At 31.5% G+C, this 25,146-nt stretch overlaps 1 protein-coding gene across 2 annotated transcripts; it reads left to right on the top strand.

Annotated features, from left to right (window-relative positions):
• The first annotated feature begins 513 nt into the window (after nt 1–513).
• Nucleotides 514–21,311, top strand: LOC139517259 (uncharacterized). 2 transcript variants are annotated; one of them, XM_071308099.1, is made up of 5 exons: nt 514–1,041; nt 12,253–12,452; nt 16,919–17,085; nt 18,909–19,084; nt 20,468–21,311. In XM_071308099.1, the coding sequence occupies exons 1-5, from the start codon at nt 714–716 to the stop codon at nt 20,509–20,511; spliced, it is 915 nt and encodes a 304-aa protein (XP_071164200.1). In that variant the 5' UTR covers nt 514–713; the 3' UTR covers nt 20,512–21,311. The 2 variants fall into 2 exon arrangements, with proteins under 2 accessions (XP_071164200.1, XP_071164201.1); XM_071308100.1 differs by having other exon boundaries at nt 556–1,041; nt 18,909–19,021.
• Nucleotides 21,312–25,146: the final 3,835 nt, after the last annotated feature.

A 25,146-nucleotide genomic window follows, 5' to 3' on the forward strand; every position in this document is an offset into this window, starting at 1 on the left:
CCAAAACATTACCTTAGCTGTATATTTGGCAAAACATTTAGGAATTTGTTGTCCCCAAAGCACTTGAACTTCGAAACTTTATTTGACCTTTCTTAATTGTTTTATCCGAGCGTCACTAGTGAGTCTTCTGAAGGGGAAACGCGCGAATGAAAAAAAATTATGGTACTCATGATTAATCTATATACTGAACTTCGTAGAAAATTCAGGCTGGCGCAGGGTTTCTTCTTTAACATGTTCAGCTTTAATTGTTCCCAATGGTACCGAATGATATATGTCTGTACTTCGGTACTTCATTTAAAGATACTTATGAACCTGTCGTTTATTATGTCTATTTAATGTGATTTCACTGATAAAAGGTGGATAGAAGATAAAAGCACAAACATTCCCATAAGAATCATAAATTGAAATGTTTATGGGAATGAAGATATCTCTCTCATAGCTAATATCAATATTTGAAAAGAATGCTTCGTTGATTTTAAACTATTTAACTCTAGTTCGTATCGACTGTTTACCATTAAAATCTGAACATAAGAGAAATCTTTACAATATATTGACAATTACCTTAATTGCACAAACAAAACTGGACCGAATCAAACTCTACAATGGATGCATATTAATCTGGAACTAAAAGATATTTAATCTTATTTTACTGGAATTGAAAATTAGTTACTAGAAGTTTTAATCAAAAAACAAGATCAAATATTGCAATATCAATGGAAATTTTGAATTTTGGAATAACAATGAGAAAAATATTAATTTACATTTTGTACGTTTTAAATGACGCTGTGTGTTCTTTAGCCATTTCATCAAAGACATATGAGGTTTTAAAAGGAATTAAAATGTTGAATACTGATTACACAGTTTCATTAAATCATAACAGTACGAATAAATGTGCATCGTACTGTTTAGCTGACATAGCATGTGTTTCTGCGAATTACAATTTTGTTACAAATCAGTGTCAGTTAAGTACAAAAAGTCCGCTAGATGAAACTGCCAGCGTAGTGGAAGATAACGAATGGAAAGTCTTGTTTTGCAAAAAAGGTAGGTCATCAAAAAGGGTTTTTGTTAAGAGCTCAAGCTCAAGGGAGTACAAATGATGAAAAATTTATTAACAGCGTATTCTAACAATTCCACAAGTAAACAGAATATATCCAAGATGATTGTTCCTTATCCTTCATTCTTTTGTAGATCCAAATTGGTACATTTGAAGATGTTTTCTTACCAGTTTACTGAGCATCATTTACTAATATAATGGTGTTGAACACTGCCAGTGTCTGCCCTACATGTTGAACTTTAAAAAGCCTTATTCCTTTAAATTTGTTTCATGTGGTTCAGGCAATTCCTAAAAAATAATAAAAATACCTGGAAAACCAAGAAATTTTTAATTTTTGGTAGTGTGTAAAGTTTTTTCCCACACCCAATTCTGTATTAGATTCATAGTCTTTGTAGAAAAAGTGTATGATTAAAGCAGTCATTTTGAATGATAACAGTTGTTTGGTTGTTTGTGAACGGGAGAGCTTTTTTGCTTTCTTTTTACTATGCAATTACTTGAAAACTCTAGGCCTCAGGTTTCTTGTAACATAAACTAAAACAAAATAGTATATTCTATGCATAAGATAAAACGAATAGTATTTTTTCGAACAATTTTTTCGGCAATATTTGTAAAGCATTCCAAACTTTGTATTAGGTTTTGAACTATTACAGAGTTTAACTATAAGTATCACTGTCGATACATAATTGTTGAAATGCATATTTAGTGCAGTAGAAATAGTACTCTAACTGTTATTGTATACGTATTATGACATAAATCTATCAAGGAGATTTGTTTAAAACTGTTCTCATTAAGTATATTGAACATAGAGGACTAGATACCTAGAATCAATTACATAATTCAATTTTGATTACACGTGTTAAAGTTAAATGAAGAAAAAAAACTGGAGATATATGAATGAAGTTTACAAGTATTATGGAATTGATTAATCATATAAAAACTTATATTGGGAGTAAGTATTCTTTGAGCGAACTGAATGATTGAGGGTAATTTAATTTATATCTGTCGCTTATAAAGGCACACACACATTAATTAAATGAAGATAACCAATTGAATACTTCGAAAATATCATTCTGAGGTCAGAAAGGATGAAACTATCAAAAGTCAAGTCATTAAAGATGGGTTTTTTTCGAAAATGTTTTTTGACTAACTCATAGGGTATTTGCATTGAAACTAAACACATTTAATAATGTGGTTTCATCATTATTTAATATGGTTGTGTCATTATTTAATATGCTTGTGTCATTAGTCAATGTGGTTTTAACATTACTTGATGTGTATGTAACTTAACGTAATGTAGTTGTTTCATTACATGATATGGTTTTAACATTACGTAATGATGTTTCAAAATTTGACGATTTTACACTACTTGATGTGTTTGTTTCATTATTTGATTTGGTCTTGTCATTCTTTGATGTGGTCCTGTCATTCTTTCATGTGGTTATCCCATTACTTTATGAGGTAAAACCACGTGACCAATTCGGTAAAACCTGTTCTATTTCTAGATAGATTTCCATGTAATAATTCATTATTATTCTTGCATGATTCTTAACACCGAATGGGAGGGATTATTGTTAATTTTCATATGATGAAGTCGTTTTTCAACAATTTCAATTAAAGTAGAGTAGAGGTGACATTTTAGTAAACCGGCAAAGTTTGCTCACCTGAATTTCACATCAATCTCACATGAAATGTACGCCAAAACTTTCACATTTTACAATGTATTGAAAGGAATTAAATTCCTGGATTCGAATAAAAAATATTATCAATCAATACCATTAAAAAGAAATGTGCATTTTACTTTTTTAGTAGAATCTTCACATGTTAAGGGAATTATAATGTGTGACAAAAAAAAAAAAAAAAAAAATGTTCACTAAACAATTCGACCAACGTAAGGGGAGATAAGAAAATGATGATACTAAAACATCTAAAAAAAATCAAGCTAATGACAAGATTTTTTTTGGTAAGAAATAAAACAAAAGTATCATCTGCATTTTTAAATTTCGAAATTTCAGCACAATATTTCATTGGCAATTCACCTATCTCATATCTTGGCCGGCAAAAAGTAAAATAACAAAAATACCGAACTCTGAGAAAAATTCAAAACGGAAATTTCCTATTTAAATTGCAAAATAGAAATCTCAAACACATCAAACAAATGGATGACAACTTTCAAATGGAAGTTGAAATCACCCCATTTGTCATAGATTTTAGCGTAATGTCGAATAGTATCTGTAAATTCACTGGTTCACTGGAATATATGAGATGCAAAACTGACTTAAATATGGGTTATTCAGTTAAAGGACAGCATCCATATATCTGAAATAAGAATTATTGTAACGGTTTAGGGGTAATGATATAAGAGATATGTGTAAATTATGTTGTTATTACGATTTCATGTGTAAATAATGTTGCTATTATTCTGTTTATTGGATGTTAAGGCTAGCAGAGAGTTCCTTCTCATTGTTTTTTCTCAAACGCATGTGTGTCGGTAAATCAGTTCCCAGGTCACCACTCACTTCCAATGGATATGTACAGCATCCCGAAGATTTAGGTCAATGGTTTTGCTTAATGTCCCACCGATTTTAGTGAGACCTAAGTATAAATAGGACGTTTTACGGGTTGTGCGTTTAGACTGTGGATCTGATACCAGGGCATATACATTACCTTACTTGACTATATATTTACCGAGCGCAACCCATCCACAGTCTCTCAACCTAGTATCATAACGTATTGTTATATTTGACAACTCCCACAACTACATTGCATAGATTATTACCTGACCTGACCTTGGACATAATTAATCTTGTTTACACACAAAATACCAAATACTACATGCAGAAAATATACTTATACTACACACTTAAATCTATACTTCTAAAGGAAAAGACCGATTTCATTGTACCGAATCTCCTCTGAAACCATACAGTCGGAAATATTTGTGATATTCGGAGATCCTTATCGATCCATGTCTTAAACGCTTGTGCATGCTCAGTCGACGAACTGCCCGTGAAAATAAAAATGCATCAAGTGAAGATCTACGAGTTTGAATGTCCATTTAGTATACTGCGCTTCTCTATTCTTATACAGAAAAGTTTGCTACTGTCGTTAGTTTTTTCTCTTCTATCTTACTTTTTTTATATAAATCTTTTTGATAGTCTTCCTACATTTTGATATTTCAAATCTTTACATCTATAATATTCTGACAATAGGCCACTTTGTCTCTACGATTATTCTCAGGTTAGAAGTTATAAGTATATTTATACCAAAAAATACATATTGCAAATCAAGTTATGTAGAAGTTCTGAGGCCTCCGTAGATAATGGGTTTAAATTATTTGTCTAACAAGATGTAAAATATATTGTGTTGTAACTAAATTTTTAACTAGAAGTCAACCTAGTTTCAATGGAAAATTTATAATTGACAGTGTCTTTTTGGTTCAAAGAAGGTATTTACAAATAGTTCAAAGGAATTATTAAAAGGGTGCTTCATCAATAGAGTTCTTTGTCCTGCTTTATGTTTTGCCATATGATACACAAGAAAATAATACATAAAGTAGTTGCAAGTCAAAACTGTTCAGGAGCCTGTATATCAGTGGTTGTCGTTTGTTTATGTGTTACATATTTTTGTTTTTTCATATTTTGTACATAAATAAGGCCGTTGTTTTTTTTTCGCTTGAATTGTTTTACATTGTCATTTCGGGGCCTTTTATAGCTGACTATGTGGTATGGGCTTTTCTCATCGCTGAAGACCTTACGGTGACCTGCAATTGTTAATTTCTGTGTCATTTTAGTCTCTTGTGGAGAGTTTTCTCATTGAGAATCATACCCGATCTTTTTTTTTTATATATTAGCCAATTTATAAAAAAAAAAAATTGACACCGAAAAAGGTCAAATACCCAGAGAAGCTGTCTTTGCTTTGAAAGAAAATAATACCTTCCTGGCTCCAACATTAGAGCTTAATACTTTAGCAAGTCTGCACTCCTCAGTCTTAGAGCTTTGTCTTATCTCATTCATAAAGATATGGAATTCCACCATTTTACCCTTCTTAGTAAAATGACAAAAACTATTGAAATTATCGTCAAATGAATAGCTTTGCCTGTAATGTTTGTATATTACATTGAATAAGAATAGACATTTAATATATAATTCATGTTAAATTTCCACACGTCATGAAAAGTGTAGCGTGATAAAATTTATTAAAAAACCCATGCAATTAATTCAACTTATCATTTCCTATAACCCTGGCTTATCTATGGAACGCCACAGCTGTTTTATGTGGAATTCTAATATTACTTTATGTTGTTTTATTATTACTTAATGATATTTTGTCTTTAATTAATATGGTTTTGACATAACGTAATGATGTTTAATATAACTCAATATGGAATAGTCATTACTTAATGATATTTCGATATTACGCGATATGGCTTCGTATTGACTTGATATAGTTTTGTCATTACTCAATATGGTTTTGTCATTACTCGATGTGGTTTCATCATTATTTAATATGGTTGTGTCATTATTTAATATGGTTGTGTCATTATTTAATATGCTTATGTCATTAGTCAATGTGGTTTTAACATTGCTTGATGTGTATGTAACTTCACGTAATGTAGTTGTTTCATTACATGATATGGTTTTAACATTACGTATAATGATGTTTCAAAATTTGACGATTTTACACTACTTGATGTGTTTGTTTCATTATTTGATGTGGTCTTGTCATTCTTTGATGTGGTCCTGTCATTCTTTGATGTGGTTATCCCATTACTTTATGAGGTAAAACCACTTGACCAATTCGGTAAAACCTGTTCTATTTCTAGAGAGATTTCCATGTTGTATGTGCCTTGAATGAGTGTGGCCATCTATCGAATTAGTGTTCAAATTAAAGTTCGGGTTACTGTTTGAGTTAAACTTTGAGTAAGTGTTCGAATTCAAGTCATGCTTAGAATTAAAGTTCTTGTTAGCATTGAGTTTCGAGTTGGACTTCGATTTTGAGTCTCTTTTAAAGGCAGAGTTCTAGTTACAACTTCGAATTTGAGTCACTTCTTGAGGTAGAAATTGAGTAAGATTCGAATTTAAGGCTCATTTAGATTAATTAAGATTTCGAGTTGAAATTCGAGCTATTTTATATGTCTTTTTGGGTTCGTAATTAAATTTTTCTATCGTGGAATAAGGGCTCTTGCTCGGGCTTCCGAAAAGAGAGCTTCGGGGTTTGCGTACAAAATAAACAATGTTACAGTATACAAAACGCAACATAGGAGTTGAAATAAAGTTAGATGTGGTGTGATTGCCAATAAGACAACTATCTATCAGAGTTTAAATGCAGTGGATATAATAAATCATATATAGGCAACCGTACAGCCTTCAACACTCCGTAAAGTCAGGTACAAAAGGCCACCATGCACTATGTGAAAAAAAAAAAAAAAAAAAAAAAACAAATATGACACATATGTATACAACGATTGAACTTCATGCTCCTGACTTGGAGCAGGTACATGAAGAAAGTGCACGTGGCGGAGTTTAACATGTATGTGAGCGATTAATCCTAACCTAACATCGAACTGTAACAGTGGTGTAACAGCACAACACGAGAAAAATGTAAACTACACAAAGTGATGCCCCAGCACTCCACCCATGTAACCGCTTATACCCCAAAAAGGACATAGTTCAATTTTTCTCCCAAAAGAGGAAAAATAATGAAAAGAAAAACCACTAACCACATGCACACCTTCAATACATGTACAAACAGCCAGCTGAGTTATAAATTCCTAGCATTCAAACTGTAGGAGGAGTTATCTAGAAACGCCCTACTTATGCAAGTAAATTTCCCCAAAAATTACAAAGTTCAACTTTCTCCCAAAAGAGCAAATATTAATAAAATTTGAATCCTGACCACATGCAGCACACCTTCAATATATGTCAAATAGACAGTAAAGAGTGATAAATTCCTAGGATTCAAACTGTTGGAGGAGTTATGCGGAATAACTATATACCCATAATGGGACGGACAGACGGACGGAAGGACAGAGGTTAAAAACTGCCCCCAACTTTCAGTTCCGGTAAAGTTGCGGTGGCTTAAAAAACAGTTTCAATTGGCTGACTAAATAGATCGGTATTACTGGATAATATAAATCCATCGGGGTGATCTTGGGTGTTCCTGAAAGGTCAAGAAATTCTGTATAACGTGTGGCACCCATCGTGTTATTCGCGAAATTACAAACTGTGTGATTTGGTTTTATTTGGTAGTTCACATTCGAGTAAAAGATGACGGTATTATGGTTACGACAACTGGAACATGTTCGTCGTCACAAGTGAAAGATATTCCAAACTGTTTATTTTTCAATTAGTGCGAGGTAGATCAGAGAACTCAATTGATTAAAAATAAAAAGTTGATATTCGTATATATGTTCAAATGATCATTCACGCAAAAAAAAAGAATTCTTATTTTATAGTATTGATGCTTTGTCGCTTAGTCCGAGCCCCCCTCCCCGATTTTCTTGTAACGTAAGTGCGCCTTGATTTGAAGTGTTTCATTTGTTAACAATAAAGTATTAGTCTTTTGATTTGTGTCTAGCCTGCAACATCAATGTAGCGGCAGTGAGACACACATAAAGGCAACAGTAGTATTCCGCTGTTCAAAATTCATAAATCGATAGAAAAAAAAATCCGGGTTACAAACTAAAACTGAGGGAAACGTATCAAATATATGAGAACAACGACACAACAGAGACACAACACCGAAATTTAACACACACAGAAACGAACAATAATGTAACAATGGCCATTTTCCTGACTTGGTACAGGGCATTTTATGAAAAAAAGGTGGGTTGAATCTGGTTTTGTGGCATGCCAAACCTCCCGCTTTAATGGCAGTGTTAATTATTACATTAGAATGACAACATTACACGACAGGGTTACAATAAATAAACAGATAAATGGGAGAAAATATAGGACAGAGAAACAAACGAATAAGAGCCATCAAAAGGTAACAGGTTAAAACATATTTTTATACGCCAGACGCGTGCTACGTCCACACAAAACTATGTTCAGACGGAAAAAAAGTTTGAAAGCTATAACTACAAAGTTGAAGATCGCCAAGGACCAAAAGTTCCAAAAAGTTGTGAGGCCAGGGTTATCCGCCTGGGACAAAAACATCATTATTATCAAGAATAATACATAGTTTTGTAAACAGTAAATTTTATAAAATGACTATATAATAGATATACATAATTAAACTGAAGTGGTTACTGGCTATATAGTTAAAACGAGCTCATTACAAAATCACAGCCCTGTTAGCCAAAGTCAATGCAACGCCCAAGGTGACGTCACATTTAAATTTTAAAACGTGTTTCGAAAATTTAAGAAAGAATTTGGAGGAAATTCAAGATTAGATTTGTATGACTTATTTAACTTACATTGATAAGAGTGAAAATTTGTAATACTGATAAATATTTGATTGTAGTAGTAATTAGATAATTAATTGTATTATCTAGCTTTGTGGGTGTTTCTTCTTATCAAACTGCCAAACCAAACCACAACAACAGCGTCGATAGTGGCGTCGTTTCGGGACCATTTATAGCTTACTATGGGGTATGGGTTTTGCTCATTGTTGAAAACCATACAGTTTTGTTTTAGTTAAATAGAACCGAATTAAACTGTTTTGACACGATAAATTTATTACCTCCATGAAGTGTTTTAAAACTTGTATAGGAGTAACGTTGTTCCTCAATATCAAGAAAAAGCATTTACAGAAAAACACTTCTTTTTTTTTGACCGATGAATGTACAGCCGATCGACATTACGCTTTTACACTGAAAGTAGCAATATCAGGCGAGACACAGCGTTCCGTGTACTTTTTTTTACAAATTTATTATAATACTGCTTCTATTTGAGAACATCGGTAAAAATAACAGGACCAAGTGGTTTGGGGATATCCCAATTATGTCCGAAATACCGTAAAAGTTTTTAGAACATTTTTTTTTATTATTATTGCCTGCCGTTCCCCTTTTTCATACCAAATAACTCTGAACAACCACTCGAACTTTAATTTGAACTTTAACTTTGGCGATACCCATCCAAAGCACATTAAACAAACGACATCTGTTAAAAAATAGAACATTTTTTTCCAAATTGGCAAAGTGGTTTTACCTCATCAAGTAATGGGATTACTACATCAAAGAATGACAGAATCACATCAAAGAATGACAAGACCTCATCAAATAATGAAACAAACACATCAAGTAGTGTAAAATCGTCAAATTTTGAAACATCATTACGTAATGTTAAAACCATAAAAAGAATAGACAAATCATCATTACGAAATAACAAAACCACATCATGTAATGAAACAACTACATTACGTTAAGTTACATACACATCAAGTAATGTTAAAACCACATTGACTAATGACACAACCATATTAAATTATGGTGAAACCACATCGAGTAATGACAAAACTATATTGAGTAATGACAAAACTATATCAAGTCAATACGAAACCATATCGTGTAATATCGAAATATCATTAAGTAATGACTATTCCATATTGAGTTATATTAAAACATCATTACGTTATGTCAAAACCATATTAAGTAAAGACGAAATATCCTTGAGCAATAATAAAACAACATAAAGTAATATTAGAATTCCACATAAGACAGTTGTGGCGTTCCATATATAGTTATCAAAGGTACCAGGATTATAATTTAGTACGCCAGACGCGCATTTCGTCTACACAAGACTCATCAGTGACGCTAATATCAAAATATTTATTAAGCCAACCAAGTACAAAGTTGTAGAGCATTGAGGATCCAAAGTTCCAAAACGTTGTGCCAAATACGGCTAAGGTAATCTATGCCTGTGATAAGAAAATCCTTAGTTTTTCGAAAAATTCAAAGTTTTGTTAACAGGAAATTTATAAAAATGGCCACATTATTACTGTTCATGTCAACACCGAAGTGTTGACTACTGGGCTAGTGATACCCTCGGGGACGAAACGTCCACCAGCAGTGGCATCGACCCAGTGGTGTAAATAGTTATCAAAGGTACCAGGATTATAATTTAGTACGCCAGACGCGCGTTTCGTCTACAGGTGTCATACCACCAATTACTCCCTCAAATTTAGAACGTATGTGAAAGTAGGCCTACTCGGACAAAAAAAAGTGCATTTGATGTCATTGTTCACCTAAACTAACTAACAAATTTGCAGAAATGAAAGTTTTGTTGAAAGAGAAATATATTAAGACCATTTTGAGCCAAAATTTACCTGTCTATGAGTTTGCATTAAAAATTGAGGATTAATGCGCTCCATAGTATACTAATTTAAGATTTCCAGAAAACCAGGGGTTATTTTTAGTGGTACCTCCTTTCGGAAGCTCTCTGCTTTCTTATATGATTTTGAATGTATGTTGAAAATTGGCATGCAGAAAGGTGACACCTGTACAATTCAGGATATACCTAGTTTCTATGAAGTTAAACTTAAGGTAAAATATTTAGAAAGCTGTGAAAATTGCAAAATTTGGTTGAACAGATAGGGACTTTTAATTGGTGGTATGACACCTACATTAGACTCATCAATGACGCTCATATCAAAATATTTATAAAGCCAAACAAGTACAAAGTTGAAGAGCATTGAGGATCCAAAATTCAAAAAGGTTGTGCCAAATACGGCTAAGGTATTCTATGCCTGGGATAAGAAAGTCCTTAGTTTTTTTTCGAAAAAATCAAAGTTTTGTAAACAGGAAATTTATAAAAATTACCACATTATTGATACTTATCTATGTTTTAACTATTAAGTGGATTCTGTTCAAAATTATTCTGCCTAATATGTCTTTATAATTATTCATATTATGTTATTTATTTCCAATAAAACGAGTAATAAAACATTTAAAATAATTTATAGGTTTTTTTTAAATACGATATTAATTTAATTAATTTCTCGTTATGAAAGTTAAGTGTTATTATTGTTTGTTAATGACTTAATCATCAGTTTTGAATCCACGACAAGTTTAATTAGTATAAAAATAATTATTTTTGTAATTGTATACTGTTGTTTTTTTATATTTTGACAAAGCGTTTTTCAATATTCGACCAAAAAAACTTTCATTTTGATTAGTTATAATGATCTTTCGTAAGTAAACTTACAAAATTACCCGACTCCAATGAAAATTCAAAACGTCCCTTATCAAATGTCAAAATAAAGCGCTCACATATCACAACGAACGGACAACAACTGCTATATTCCGGACTTGGTACATGCCTTTCTTTATGTAGTAAATAGAGGATAAACCTAGTTTTATAACTATACACCTCACTTGTATGACAGTCGCATAAAATTCAATTATATTGACAACAATATGTGAGTAAAATAAACAGAAATGTCAAAAATTGCAATGCAGCAGTCAATATTGTGTTATAATCAAACTCACTATAAACGCAAATAACTATATTAACAAAGATAATAGAAATGGCATAAAGACACTCTATAGACAAAGCACAGAAATAAAGTAGAAAGGTAAAAATGCAAGCAAGAACCATATCACAATAACACAATGGCAAGATATATACCGAGCCACACGAAGGATAGCATTCAAAGTACTGTTATCCCGTAGGCCATGTATTGATGAATGTCGATAACTAACCTTAACCACATTAAAAAGAGACATTTCAGTATTAAACGTTTCAGAATATTTCAATTATTTTTACAAGCTTTGATAACAGATATATCGTAATCTTTTTTTTTTTAAATTCTCCCGGAAAGAATATTTATGGATTTGATCTGAAAAACAAATTCCCGAATGTTATCTAGCTCTAGCAATATTTACAGGGAAGATAGATCGTAAGCTTTGTATGTATATCTTATATTTCTTTAAAACGTAAATGATTGTTTTGAAGAAGGGAGTTTGCTGTCTAATACTGATGTAATAAATGTACGTATACCTTAAACAAAATGTACCTACAGTAGTTGAAAGGTCATTCACTGAACTCAGTTTGTTTTCCAATTGATATGCCATAAACTCTTAGATTTATCAAATATCCATTAAGTGTAATGATTGATGCAAATGGTCATGCTCCATATGAAAGTTTTCAAACATAAAGATGAAAGAGAGTCGACCATTTAAAAAACATGTAATTTGAAAATATTGATGTATACAGATATAAATATACCAGAAATAATTATATTATAATGATTTTTAGATCTACCACCAAATTCATGGGAGTTGATATTTAGAGGAACTCATGGAACTGGTGTAAAGCTGTATGACTCGTACGTCGGTACAGTCTCACTCCCAACCCATGAAGTTGGATGTCAGTTACCTGTTACCCATAGCTTGACTTGCAGTACACATTACCGTGATCCAATTTTAGACATTTGGAGTTCACAAAGCATTCTAAAGGTAAGCTACTCGACTGTTACAGACACTTAAGATGAAAATTAGTTGTATTGACATGGACTGTTAAACGTGTTATCCTAAAAATATTTTACAATGATTATTGGCAAAACTTTACATGATTGCTTTTCAATGCAATAACGAACAAACTTCTAAATATAGGATCTTAAAATCGTATTCCAATAAATTATCAAAATGGTAAAACAAATACAAAATTTACTTAAACATCCATATTTACACACTGAGATGAAAGAATTACTAGTAAAAGTACAGATGCATTTGTATTTTAAACAATTATTTCAAAATGAAAGTGGTATTTTAATATTTTTTAAAGACTACTCAATCAAGAACTTGATAACAAATCTGTTACGTTTTTTAATGTTTTTTACCACATATGCATGTTATTACAAACAAGATTAAATGTATCATTATGTGGGGGAAGCAGGCTTGGAAAAGTTAGAAACTATTGTTTGTGATCAACTCATACATTTTACATACGAGTCTATGAACTTTGCAGAAACATTTGACACATTAAAATGTTGAAACTGTGCTATGAAATCTTTTTTATTAATTTCTTTCCCTTTTTCAGACTTTTGACTGTAAATATTCAGAATAAGCTACACATCTTACTGATAATTTGTGATCGAATCCCCCTTCAGTTTACAACAATGATCATAGAAACCTCATTGACCTATTGCACTCATATTGAAGTTGTACACCTGTTAGTACATAAGTGTTTATGTTTTTTTTTCAATTTTTTCTCCAGAACTGTCATATTTTTATAAATTGTTTCAAGACAAATTTGATGTAATCATCCCTTCTCGATTATTTGTAATCTATTGATTTAGTGCAATCTAGTCATTTGATCTTCGTCCATTTGTGATACAGAATTTCATTGCTCTCTTCTTGGTGTTCAATGTCTAATTGAAAAAACACCATGAAACATTTCGAAGTCAAACAGTTTGGACAAAATCCATCGTGCACATTGGAAAACAAAAGTGTGGAAAAAATACGGTTTAATGAACTCTGAAAACATATAAATAAAACGAACATATTTTTTTTTATTTCGACGTAAAAAAAAATAATCCACATTTCAAAACCGCTAATAGCATGTATTATACCTTGGTAAAGTTCCTAATAATTCAAATTCTATTGCACTAGTTTTTGTGATATATATAAACCTCGTCAGGCGTTCTTATGGAAACACGATGTGGAAGCGTTTTAACGGTTAACAAAACTTTGAATTTTTTGAAAAACTAAGGCTTTTTTTACCTCAGGAATAGATTACCTTAGCTGTATTTTGCAAAACTTTTAGGAATTTTAGGTCCTCAATGCTTTTCAAGTTCGTACTTTAATTGGCCTTTTAAACATAGTTTGATTTGAACGTCACTGATGAGTCTTTTGTAGACGAAACGCGCGTCTGGCGTAAATATAAAATTTTAATCCTGGTTTCTATGATGAGTTTATTTTGAGGTATTGTATGTTATAGTTATCAAAGGTACCAGGAATTCATTTCAATACGCCAGACGCGTGTTTTGTCTACATAAGACTCATCAGTGACGCTCAAATCAAAATCGTTATATTGTCAAACAAGTACAAAGTTGAAGAGCATTGAGGACCCAAAATTCAAAAAAGGTGTGCCAAATACGCCTAAGGTAATCTATTTTTGGGATAAGAAAATCCTTTTATAATGAAGGGATGAGCAACTTTTATCCTTTACCCTATAATCCTCAATGATTCGTCAGTGATGTTCGAGACCAAAATATTTGAAAATTCAAATAGATCTTAGAAGATGTGGTATAAGTGTTACTGAGACAACCCACCATCCAAGTCGCAATTTGTAAAAATAAACCATTATGGGTCAAAGTACATTCTTCAACACAGAGCATTGGCTCACATCGATCAGCAAACTATAAAGGGCCCTAAAAATTAATTTTGTAAAACCATTCAAACGAGGGGAAAAAAGGTATAATATATATAACAAGAATGCGCCCAAAGTACACGGATGCCCCACTCGCACTATCCTTTTTCATGTTCCATGGACCGTGTAATTGGGTAATAATCTAATTTGGTGATTTTTTATTAAAATTAGAAAGATTATGATATAGGGAACATATGTACTAAGTTTCAAGTTGATTGGACTTCAATTTTATCAAAAACTACCTTGACCAAAAACTTTAACCTGAAACTCCCAATTTCATTTTTTATGTTTAGTAGACCGTGAAATTGGGGTCAAAAGTCTAATTTGGCTTTAAAATTAGAAAGATCATATCATAAGCAACAAGTCTACTAAGTTTCAAGTTGATTGGACTTCAGCTTCATCAAAAACTACCTTGACCAAAAACTTTAACCTGGACGAATGGACACACGGACGAACGGACGCACGGACAAACGGACGCACGGACGAACGGAGCCACAGACCAGAAAACATAATGCCCCTCTACTATCGTAGGTGGGGCATAAAAATAGAGAACGATATAAACACTTATGAATCAATTCAACAAACGACAACTACTTAACATCAGATTCCTGCCTATGGGCAGGTGAAAATTTTATCAAACTTATGTTAATCTGCCAAATATTGAATTGACTCTCCAAGTTATTTAACCGATAAATTAATTTTTCCATCGTTTGTCTATTGCCGATATGATAATATTGTTATGTCAAGACAAGATGTTGTATTTTGATTAGGTTTGTCTTTTGGTTGCTATCATATTCACATGTATCACAAGTGTTTGTTTTTGCATTCACAACGTCATTTGCAGGGAAACTAACAACATACAATTTATAACACAATACTTTATTTATATTTAAAAGCTTGGTGTTTTCCTGCTGAAGTAACAATTATTAATTATTTATTCTTTTTTGCACTTGTTCAAATAATTTTTAGTTATGTTACTCTGCAATTCAAATATTTATGTACATATCTAAAAACAAAAACTACATACATTAGATATTTATCAACTTCGTTAAAGTAATCTGTGAACAAACTCTAAGTTAAGATAACATTTCATGATTAATGGACTGTGAATTAAATCAAACAGCAATGTCTTTAATGGGGCACTAGCTGTCTAATTCATGATCACAAATTTGACTCAAATTCACATATTTGATTTATTACCATGTAAAACATTTATTCGAATTATAAGAAGACTAAAATAAACAATTAACAGGATATGGGCTCGATAATATGTAGCGTTAGTTCGTGTGTATTTGAGTCTTGAAGTCATCTAATTTACTATCGAGTTGACCCCGAATACCTCCGATGGTGGTAATATCAGCTATATAAACAAAATTATAGATATAAATAGAACGCGAAATCGTGCAATTGGATTTTTCTATGTCTGTTTAATTTCATACTACAGTTTCAAAATATATGTAAATTATGGTTTTTACCTATATAAAATGATTTTTTGTGGATCAAATCAGTCAGTCAAATGATTTACCTTTGTTTTACTTTCAATGTTGACATTCTTTTTCTGTAAATAACTTAACACACACAATGCATGAGTTATACATCTCTAGCTAAGGGGTTAAATTGAAGTTAACATGAATACGGATTCAAAGAGGTCGATTTATTCACTTGCAGGTGAACAATTCATCATCAATGTTTCTTAGCTTAATTTGTCAAAATTGAACCATTCTGGCTGCTAAAAGTGAAAGAAAATTTCATTATTTCACTTTCAACAATGATTGAACTTAAAAAAAATACTTTATATTTCTTATACATCATGTAGCTAGTGCCACTTCAAAAACTTTTCAGTACTCAAACTCAAAACCTCAAGCAGGTGTGAATTACTATGACGACAAGACATTCAACCAATACCATTTTATTGTAAATTTTGATTTTATAGAAGTACAAATTTGTTGCGGTCATACGAGCAATACAAATAACAAAATGCAAAATTATAAAATTATAGAATACGTAAAAAAAACATTAACATATGACAACGCAACATATAAGTATGTGGTTGGTGTGTTCTCCCTTATAGATTCCACTTTCCTCATCCTATCATAATGTTTCGAACAGCGAGCTGCATACTATTAAATTGTGCTAAAGGTATTAACTCTATTAAGCCTGACTTTATCAAATTTATATCTTTCCCCAGTTGTTAACGCAAAGATTTCACCATTTTTCTTGTAAGGAAATACAAATTTGATTCATCAGTAACTCATTAATATTAAAATGTTTGCAGATTCAAGTCTTTTCTATGAATTCTTTGATATTTTCTCCTAGGAATTGCGATACATAATTTTCTATTTCTTAAATTTATTTAAAAAAAATATTTGTTTATTTTATGACTTGTCTATGATAAAATAGTAATGTGTTCATAAGTTTATTTAAATCCTAATGATGATTCACTTGTTTATATTGATATTCCACTATACAATATTAATGTGTATTTTATGTGTGTCCGATTTGCTGTCTTCATGTGAGATTTAGGAAAATGAAATGTTTTGTAATCTTAAAGGTAAAAGTAGCCATGTACAAAGATAATGTAATGGTAATGAACATGGTTTTCAACAATACAGATACTGGATTGAATACAGACTGGTACAGTCCAGATCATCTTGTGTATAGTTCGTATACTGATCTGACAACAGTTGGAATCACATACAACTTCTTCAGTATTAAAGGGTAAATATTATGACAAGGTTCAGATAATCCATTCGTTTCATGTGTTTGAGCTTTTGATTTTGCCATTTGATTTAGTCTTTCCGTTTTGAATTTTCTTCAGAGTTCAGTAGTTTTGTGATTTTACTTTTAGATAACTTGTCCAATATTAAGCATACCCTAGTCATGAGGTATAATGTTGTATCCGCTGAACAGCTTAATCAATTTACAACTGTTAGTCCTTGCCTTCTTGTTGCCTGTCGTCCTTAACATTTATTTGGCAAATTAACAATGTATCTATAAGATATTGCTTTATTCATAAAAACAAGACTGTTTAATCCCCATGTATACTTTGGCACATCTTTTGATTATGTTTTTCTTCATTTTTTTTTTATTATATTTGAATTGGTTAACATTTAACATGCGGGGCTTTCATTAATTCTTATGCGATAGGACGGATTTTGCTCATTGTTAAAGATAACTTCTACGTCACTTCTCTTGTTGAAATTTGTCGCATTTGCAACTCTACCACATTATCTTATTATAACATTATCAAAGGATTTTGCCCGGGTGGACTCACTTTGGATTGTGTATGGCAAATCTATTCTAAGACAGATTTTGATGTCCCGCTTACAATAGAAAGGGTTTTGTATTTTGTTCTGTGTGTTTGTACATTTGCTGTCTCGTAACATGTCTCTAATCCATAAACCGAGACATCCAAATAGTTACTGACAATATACAATATTTAACATGAGTTGTTTAGCATTTGATATTCTTTTGTTATAGAAAAGCTACACATTGTTTTGTAACAGAAGTCAGTCACAGTAAAATGTGAAAATATTAGTCTCATATAAAAAAAACATTATATATTAGTCAATTATGTATAAAGCTAGGTTCAATTCACCATCTTCGTCAGTACCAAAATATGTATATGACTTTTTTCTCTCCATTTGTTCTTTTAGTCGGGCGTCTGATTGTGTCAGGTTTTATAGACTTTAACCTTTTTAAATTTTACTCCTGTTTAGTCTTCAGGAAAAACAATTTAAAACAAAGGTTTTCTCCTCCCATTTGATGTTTGTCATAAATAAGCTATTATCAGAAACCATGCAAACATTTATGCTCAACAAATGTTCGGACTCCTTGGTGTTTTTCTATACAATGCAATGTAAAATATTTTGCCCCATAACACCCATTTTTTTCCCATATAAGACTTAATAGCTCATGAAAGGTAATTTACCAAAATTTTAGAAGATTCTTGATTTTTTTTCTTTTGTTTTGAGACCCTAATAATACCAATGCAAATATAAGGTAAAAGTCCAAGTCAGTCTTTTCCCGCCATATTTAAAATCTCAAATATCTCGAAAAGGAGGTCCATGACCTATCAATATGTTATGCTTATCTTTATACTTAATTGATGATTTACCAGCTAATAGTATCAATTTTATTTTCTTGATCTATTAATCTTTACCTAACCTCACCTAAGTACATTTGCTTAAATCAAATATAAATGGAGAAAAGTATTTAAAAAAAAAATACTGAGTTCCCAGGTATATTATAAAAGAGGAAATCCATAATAACTGACAAAATCAAACGTTATCTACCAACAGAACGAGTGAATTACATCTCATTCAAGACTTGGTACAGACATTTTGTTTATGAATGTAGAATTTCTACCAAAGCATCTCACGTGCAAAAGTTCATTAAAAAACAGCTTTTCACTGAATGACCTTCATTTTCTGTCTAAAATGCATTGCAAAATTACAAACAGAAATTTTCGTAAGTTCATGTACAATTGAGCGGAACTGAGTTTAAAATATTATAACCGTTAAAATATCGATTCATTTCAGTGATGAACCGGTAGGACGAAGATTTTATATCAACAAAAATTATGGTGGGTGTGCAGTTGATGTGGGATGGATAGCGGTTTATGACTCTGGTCCTGGATGCACATATGAAAATGGTTTGCAGTATCCTGCTTTTGCATACATGCCAAATAACATAATGGGTCAATGGGACCTTAAAAGTAACTACCAATACATCAAAACTGTATTTTTTAAAACATATAATTCTACATCACATTTTAAAACACCTTTCTTAATTGCATAGACCACCGGCTATGTGAATCTAAAACATGATCATACATATTCACGATATGATCTTAATGTGTAAAAAAATACGATACACTTAAAAATAAGATTTAAGTTAACACAATACTTTCAAATAAATAAACTATACTAGTAAATGGGAAAAATATATAAACTGCTTCATATTTTCGATACACGTCTAATACGAAGTTCACCACTTGCTCATGGTCTATTGCTTTCTTTGTTAAATTCCTCAATTTCAAGCAGACAGAGCTCTTTTGTTTGAAGTTCAAAAAATGTGACAATCAGTGCATGTCAAAGAAACACTTTATGGTGTCTTGTACTGAAAAAAATCAACATAATTTTAATAGCATATGAGACCGAACTGGTTCCCAGAACTTCGAATGTACCAAAACAGGTACTTTAGATCTGACAAACATGTACCCTCTTTTTAAATTATGGTGCAGTGTGTTTTAATATTTAAGAAAACGTGTTATTCATTGTTCACCAGTCATTCAGCTGTCAATTGATACCAACAATACCTAAATATTCTACATCTTTTAAAAGGAACTTTTTTGTGTTAAATATGTACTACTCTCTGGCCGGTCCACATTAGTGGTGTTGCACCTGAAAGACATAATTATCTTGCTGTGCTTATTCAGTAGGCTTTGGGGTATTACAATGGCAATGGCTTAACCAGTTTAACAATTTGCGGTTTGAATTTTTCTTTCACAAACTAATCAACTGGTTAAATATTTTTTCAACTTCCTCGTGTGAAAAGAGAGTGCTGTGAATTAAAAATTATTAAATACCACAATCTAACTTTTTTATTGAGCAATTTGTAAAACTATTTTACCAGTTGATCAGTTTGAGAGAGAATACTGTACACTTCTTTTTGGTAAACTGCTTAAGTCATTGCTGTTATGATACCACAAAGGTTACTGGATATAATCACAGTAACCATAAATCATTGTAAGAAAGTAACTGAACGAGTATGTCGTACAAGAAAGAGTTTAAGTATACGTTCTGAAAAGTCAGAATGTTAATTATTTTGAATTGTCTCTTTTATGCTCGCGGTATACGTTTTTGATAAATACACGACAGTTTTTATATATGGGCTTTTGCCATGCGTTAATGCTGAACATAATTCTAATTCCGATCTTGCCTTATGACATCATGTTTTAGCTCATTTGCCTACTCGAATGATTGATCTTTGATAGAAATATTCTATACTTATAATTATTTGTTAAACACGATCGTGATTTATATGACTATTTGTTACTTTATTTGTTAATTAATGATTGTCATTTACTTAATTTCAGCTTTCCAGCTTGCAGACGCATTGGCAATTTACATACAAAAATAACTAACCACGTATGAGTCATAGAGGAACATAAGTATATTTTGAAATCGAATACTAGTATACAACCGATATTGTTTAGCTTGCCAGAATCTACAACAACAAAAAATCAATTGAGAGTTTTGCTAATACGTTGTACAAAAAACGACAAACCATATATTCAATAACTATTATCATCGGATCTTATTAGACTTTATAAGATATCTTCTTAAAAATACTTCTGCTTTGTTGATTGACATCGTATGTTTGATCCTTAAGATCGAAACCACCATAAGGTTAGATCCGTCATTCCACGAGGTTTGGTTTTCAATTTTCTATCCTCACATTTTTCGTGTTAAGTTTTACAGATGACACGAGACAAATAATGATTATAAGTCCCAGTTATAATACTAACGACGAAAAACCAACAGTCTACACAACATTATACTATAGCATTTAGAATTGTCCAATTAATGTCACTGGCTAATATGGCTTTTCTACTGTAAACATTGATCTGACTAGCATGAGATTGTATGAATGTATACGTTACCTACAATCATCCAGCCAAACCATTTCTGTATAACAGTATCATCGATCACCATTGACATGTTCCGATTGTCGATACAAAAACTCCATTCTTCTTTCTTCGATTGTGACATAATCGAATGAAACTTGATAATGATATGTACTCGAACAGCAAGATTGGTTTCCACAAGTAAAGCAGGACTGTCAGAAATCATGTATTCGTTTGATTGTTTTGTTGTCAGCTTATTAAGTGAAAAGCATTTTTGTTTTGATTACGTTTTATAAATAAATACAGTAATATATTTGTGTTTACTTTCAGTTACATGATGGGTTTTTTTTTTCTTCTTCCAGTTACAAGTTAATTAATGTTGTTACATATAAATGGAAATAACACTTTATAAATTTTACCCACCAAAATCGCTTTTTTATGGATTTTCTTTTATCAGTAGTTTAAACCTTAAATATTTGAATATTTAATGTTTAGTTGTCCTATGGGAGTTTGAACCTCACCTTTATAATAATTTATCAATTGATAATCGTCGATCTATCTCGAATTAATACATGTAAATGGCATTTGTATCTTTAATAAATTAGTAATATCATGCAGAATTAAATGATACTGTTACCATAACGATTGAAAGCTTTTATACGATTAACATTTTATTCTGATAGTAACAGACTTGCTTCAATTTAGATTTTACATTTGATTGTAAATTTCGTTACACGATTAATACAATAATGACAACTTATCCTTCCGGTACAGCTGAGATCACCCCAGTATTTGGTTGGGTTAGTGTTTCTTAGTCTTTAGTTTTCAATGTCTGGTTTTGTGCAATATTATTTGTCTGTCTTTTTCTTTTTTAGCTATGTCGTTGTCAGTTCATTTTTGATCTATGAGTGTGATTGTCCAGTTGGTATCTTTCTCTCCTATTTTATCAGCAAGAATCTACAAGAGATTCTGTGGACAAATATTCTTTCTCCCGAAATTAAAGAATGAATTTGAGGAACTGTCTTGTCAAGTTACTGATATTGATACGTCCTCGTCGTTGTAATCATGCAATCAAGTGGTGTCTGATGCATGCATGTTGTCTGAAGCTCGTACGACTTTTTTCACTACCATCTTTGTCTATTGAAAATCTGAACGTATGTGAAATGTACTAATCATGGGAAAACTGTTATTTCATGGTGTAAATAAAATGTTTTGTATATTGAAATATTTATGGATAAGAATAATCATAGATTGAATAAATTTTTTTATTTTTTTTGTGTATTTATGATTTTGATGATTTTGATGATTCAGATTTACAAAATTTAGAACATTGATTTCATAGTTTACCTATGCAGTTTATTTTCGATCTTTGAGTTTGACTGTCCCTCTGGTATCTTTCGCCTCTCTTATATACGCTTAAAATCCATGAAAATTGTTGCCACAAGATTTATAATGAAATAAATATATGTAACGTTTCTATTATTAATGTCTGATTGACAGGAGTGATATCAAAACCGGCATATATTAATTATGTATTATATCTACAAGTTATAAATATGTCCAGGATTATTGTTCCAATTGATAATCAGCTTATATGTGTATCTGTACTAACATATATAACTGTATACTATATGCATAGAGATGTTTGGAATAGTTCTCACTTTTACTTTTCTTAGAAATATAAAATGTCAATCCGATGTTACTTTTATCGAATGTTCTGGTATTTTCAATGAAAGGCGAGCTTAATGTAAACTGGTGTATTCACGTATTCAAACGTTGCTTTATCGTAACTTTCGTATTTACAATGTCTCTCCGTAGTTGTGGTGTAAGTTTAATTCAAAGTGTTCTTATAAAAAGACAAAACAATATGAATGGTTCGTAAACTTTCTTTCTAAATACAAGTCATTAAAAACTTTGGCGGGAAATGATTCTCTCTATATAATTCGTTCATGTAATATTGGCGGTGTTTTCTTTCAGAAACAATGAAAAAGTAACAACGATTTTATATGATTTTAAGTGAAGGATTTAAATGATACCGTTATCAGGTCAATGAAGATGGCATTTAAAAAAAAAATGATATCGATTTACTCATAAGTTCTTTGCATCGAAAATGATAAAAATGAGAATGGAAATGGGGAATGTGTCAAAGAGACAACAACATTTATTCTAAAACATTTGTTGACATTATACTTACGGGTTATGTTCTTCTCACATATTTTATTGGGGTATAATAATAAACCCCTAACGGGAGGGAGTGTGCTATTATCATATGATGAAGACATAATCTTTCAAACTGTTAAAATCAATTCTGGAGTTGACATGTCAGTAACTGCTAGTTATCCTCTTTTAATTCATGTGAAATTGTAATTTCTTTTAAAACTGAGTTTAAATGTGCTATTTGTTGTGTGGTTGTTTATTCAACATTGACTAGAGGTATATAGGAAGGTTAAGATATCACAAAAATGTTTAACCCCGTCGTATTTAAGCATCTGTCCCAAGTCAGGACCCTCAGACCTTTGTTAGTTTTGTATATATTTTTTTCAAATTTTGGTTCATAATTTTATCTTGAGAAAGTACCTAACACTACAGGGAGATAACTCTGTAAAGTCAGCTAAACGTTTTAATTACGCTGTGTTCATAAGGGAATATTAAGCTTCTCAATGATCAAAATAAGTTTTTGTCATACTGCTATATAACCAGTGTATTTTTTCTGATTAAACGGTTGGTTCACATTTTTTGAAATTTTTATATTTTTGTTAAAGTGTCAAAGTAAATACTTTGACAAAATTTAATGAAAATTAAACGAGCCAAATAAATTTTAGTGAAAGTGTTGGGTATCACCTGAAACATCCATCTTCGCTGATTTAGTACACATTTTTGTTGAGGGGCTAGCTGAAACCCGCCTTTTGATGCGAGATTTTCTCGCTGCAATTGGTGGCCTTCGGCTATTTGTTTTCTCTTTGACCCCCATTTTCATCCTCCATTTTATTTCAAACTACATGCTATACAATTATGTAGTAAAAAGTAGACGATGGCGGGCGAAATTTATATCGCACTTTCTGGGCAACAGTAGTATGCAGCTGTTCGAAGGTCAAAAATTGATTGAGAGAAAACAAATCCAGGTTACATCTGATAATTCTGAATATCTGACAAAAATAAAATAAAAAACACTAAAAAACAAGATCAGCGAACATGCTAAAGAATTTGTCTTACAGCAAATACTTTTGCATGTCTTCAGTCAATCAAATAATGTCAGTTTTCATTTAGTTAAAAAAAAATTAAAGAATTACGGTCACCTATGCCACACAAATGATTGAAGCAAAAGAAAACTCGATAACACTATTGCAAAACAGAAAAATGCTGAACGATAAACAACAGTATAAAAGCCGCCACATATGAAATAAAAGATTGAGCAACACTAATGATATGATTGGTCTTGCCTGACTGATAAATTGGTAAATTAAAAGTGGTAATTGTTTGTTTAAAAACAAACTCATCAGATTTAAATTCTATCTATAAAATGTAAACATTTCCGTTTTATAAGGCAACATTCTAACATAAGCTTCACTCTGAGTGTATATCTTTAATTTGAAACCATACTCCGAGACTTACTGACTTGAGATTCCTTTAGGAATAAGGTAACTATATAAAAAAAAAAAAAATATATGAAAATCGACCTGATTGATCGTTTTAAAATATAAATGTTCTTGCTACAATCTTTAAATGCTTTCCTCGTTCATGACGTTTATAGAATGCGACTTATGAAAACGATGTGTTTCATTAAAGAAAACAGAACCCATAACACTTTCGGATCATATGAATACATTTTCTTTTATTTTGAAGGGGTTTGTATTTGTCAATTTTGTTATGTGTAGAGTTTCATAGATCGTTGTTTGTCTTTCGTTATATCTTGATTTGAACATTATTTTGATCACCTTCATCGTCTTATGACTTTGAATTGATTATTTGTACAAGTTTTTAAAATAAAGATATTAATGACTAACTTGCGGAGTGTCCACCAGAAACAAAAGTCGTCCAATGGTTTTAAACAACAGATATTGCTTTCTGTAAACATGTTACGTCTTTCTGTGATGCCTCTGCTGGTGGAGGTTTCCTTCACAAGCTATCACCGGCCCAGTAATCAGTAT

This window comes from Mytilus edulis, chromosome 3 (assembly GCF_963676685.1).
Source record: "Mytilus edulis chromosome 3, xbMytEdul2.2, whole genome shotgun sequence".
NCBI classification, from domain to species: Eukaryota; Metazoa; Mollusca; class Bivalvia; order Mytilida; family Mytilidae; genus Mytilus; species Mytilus edulis.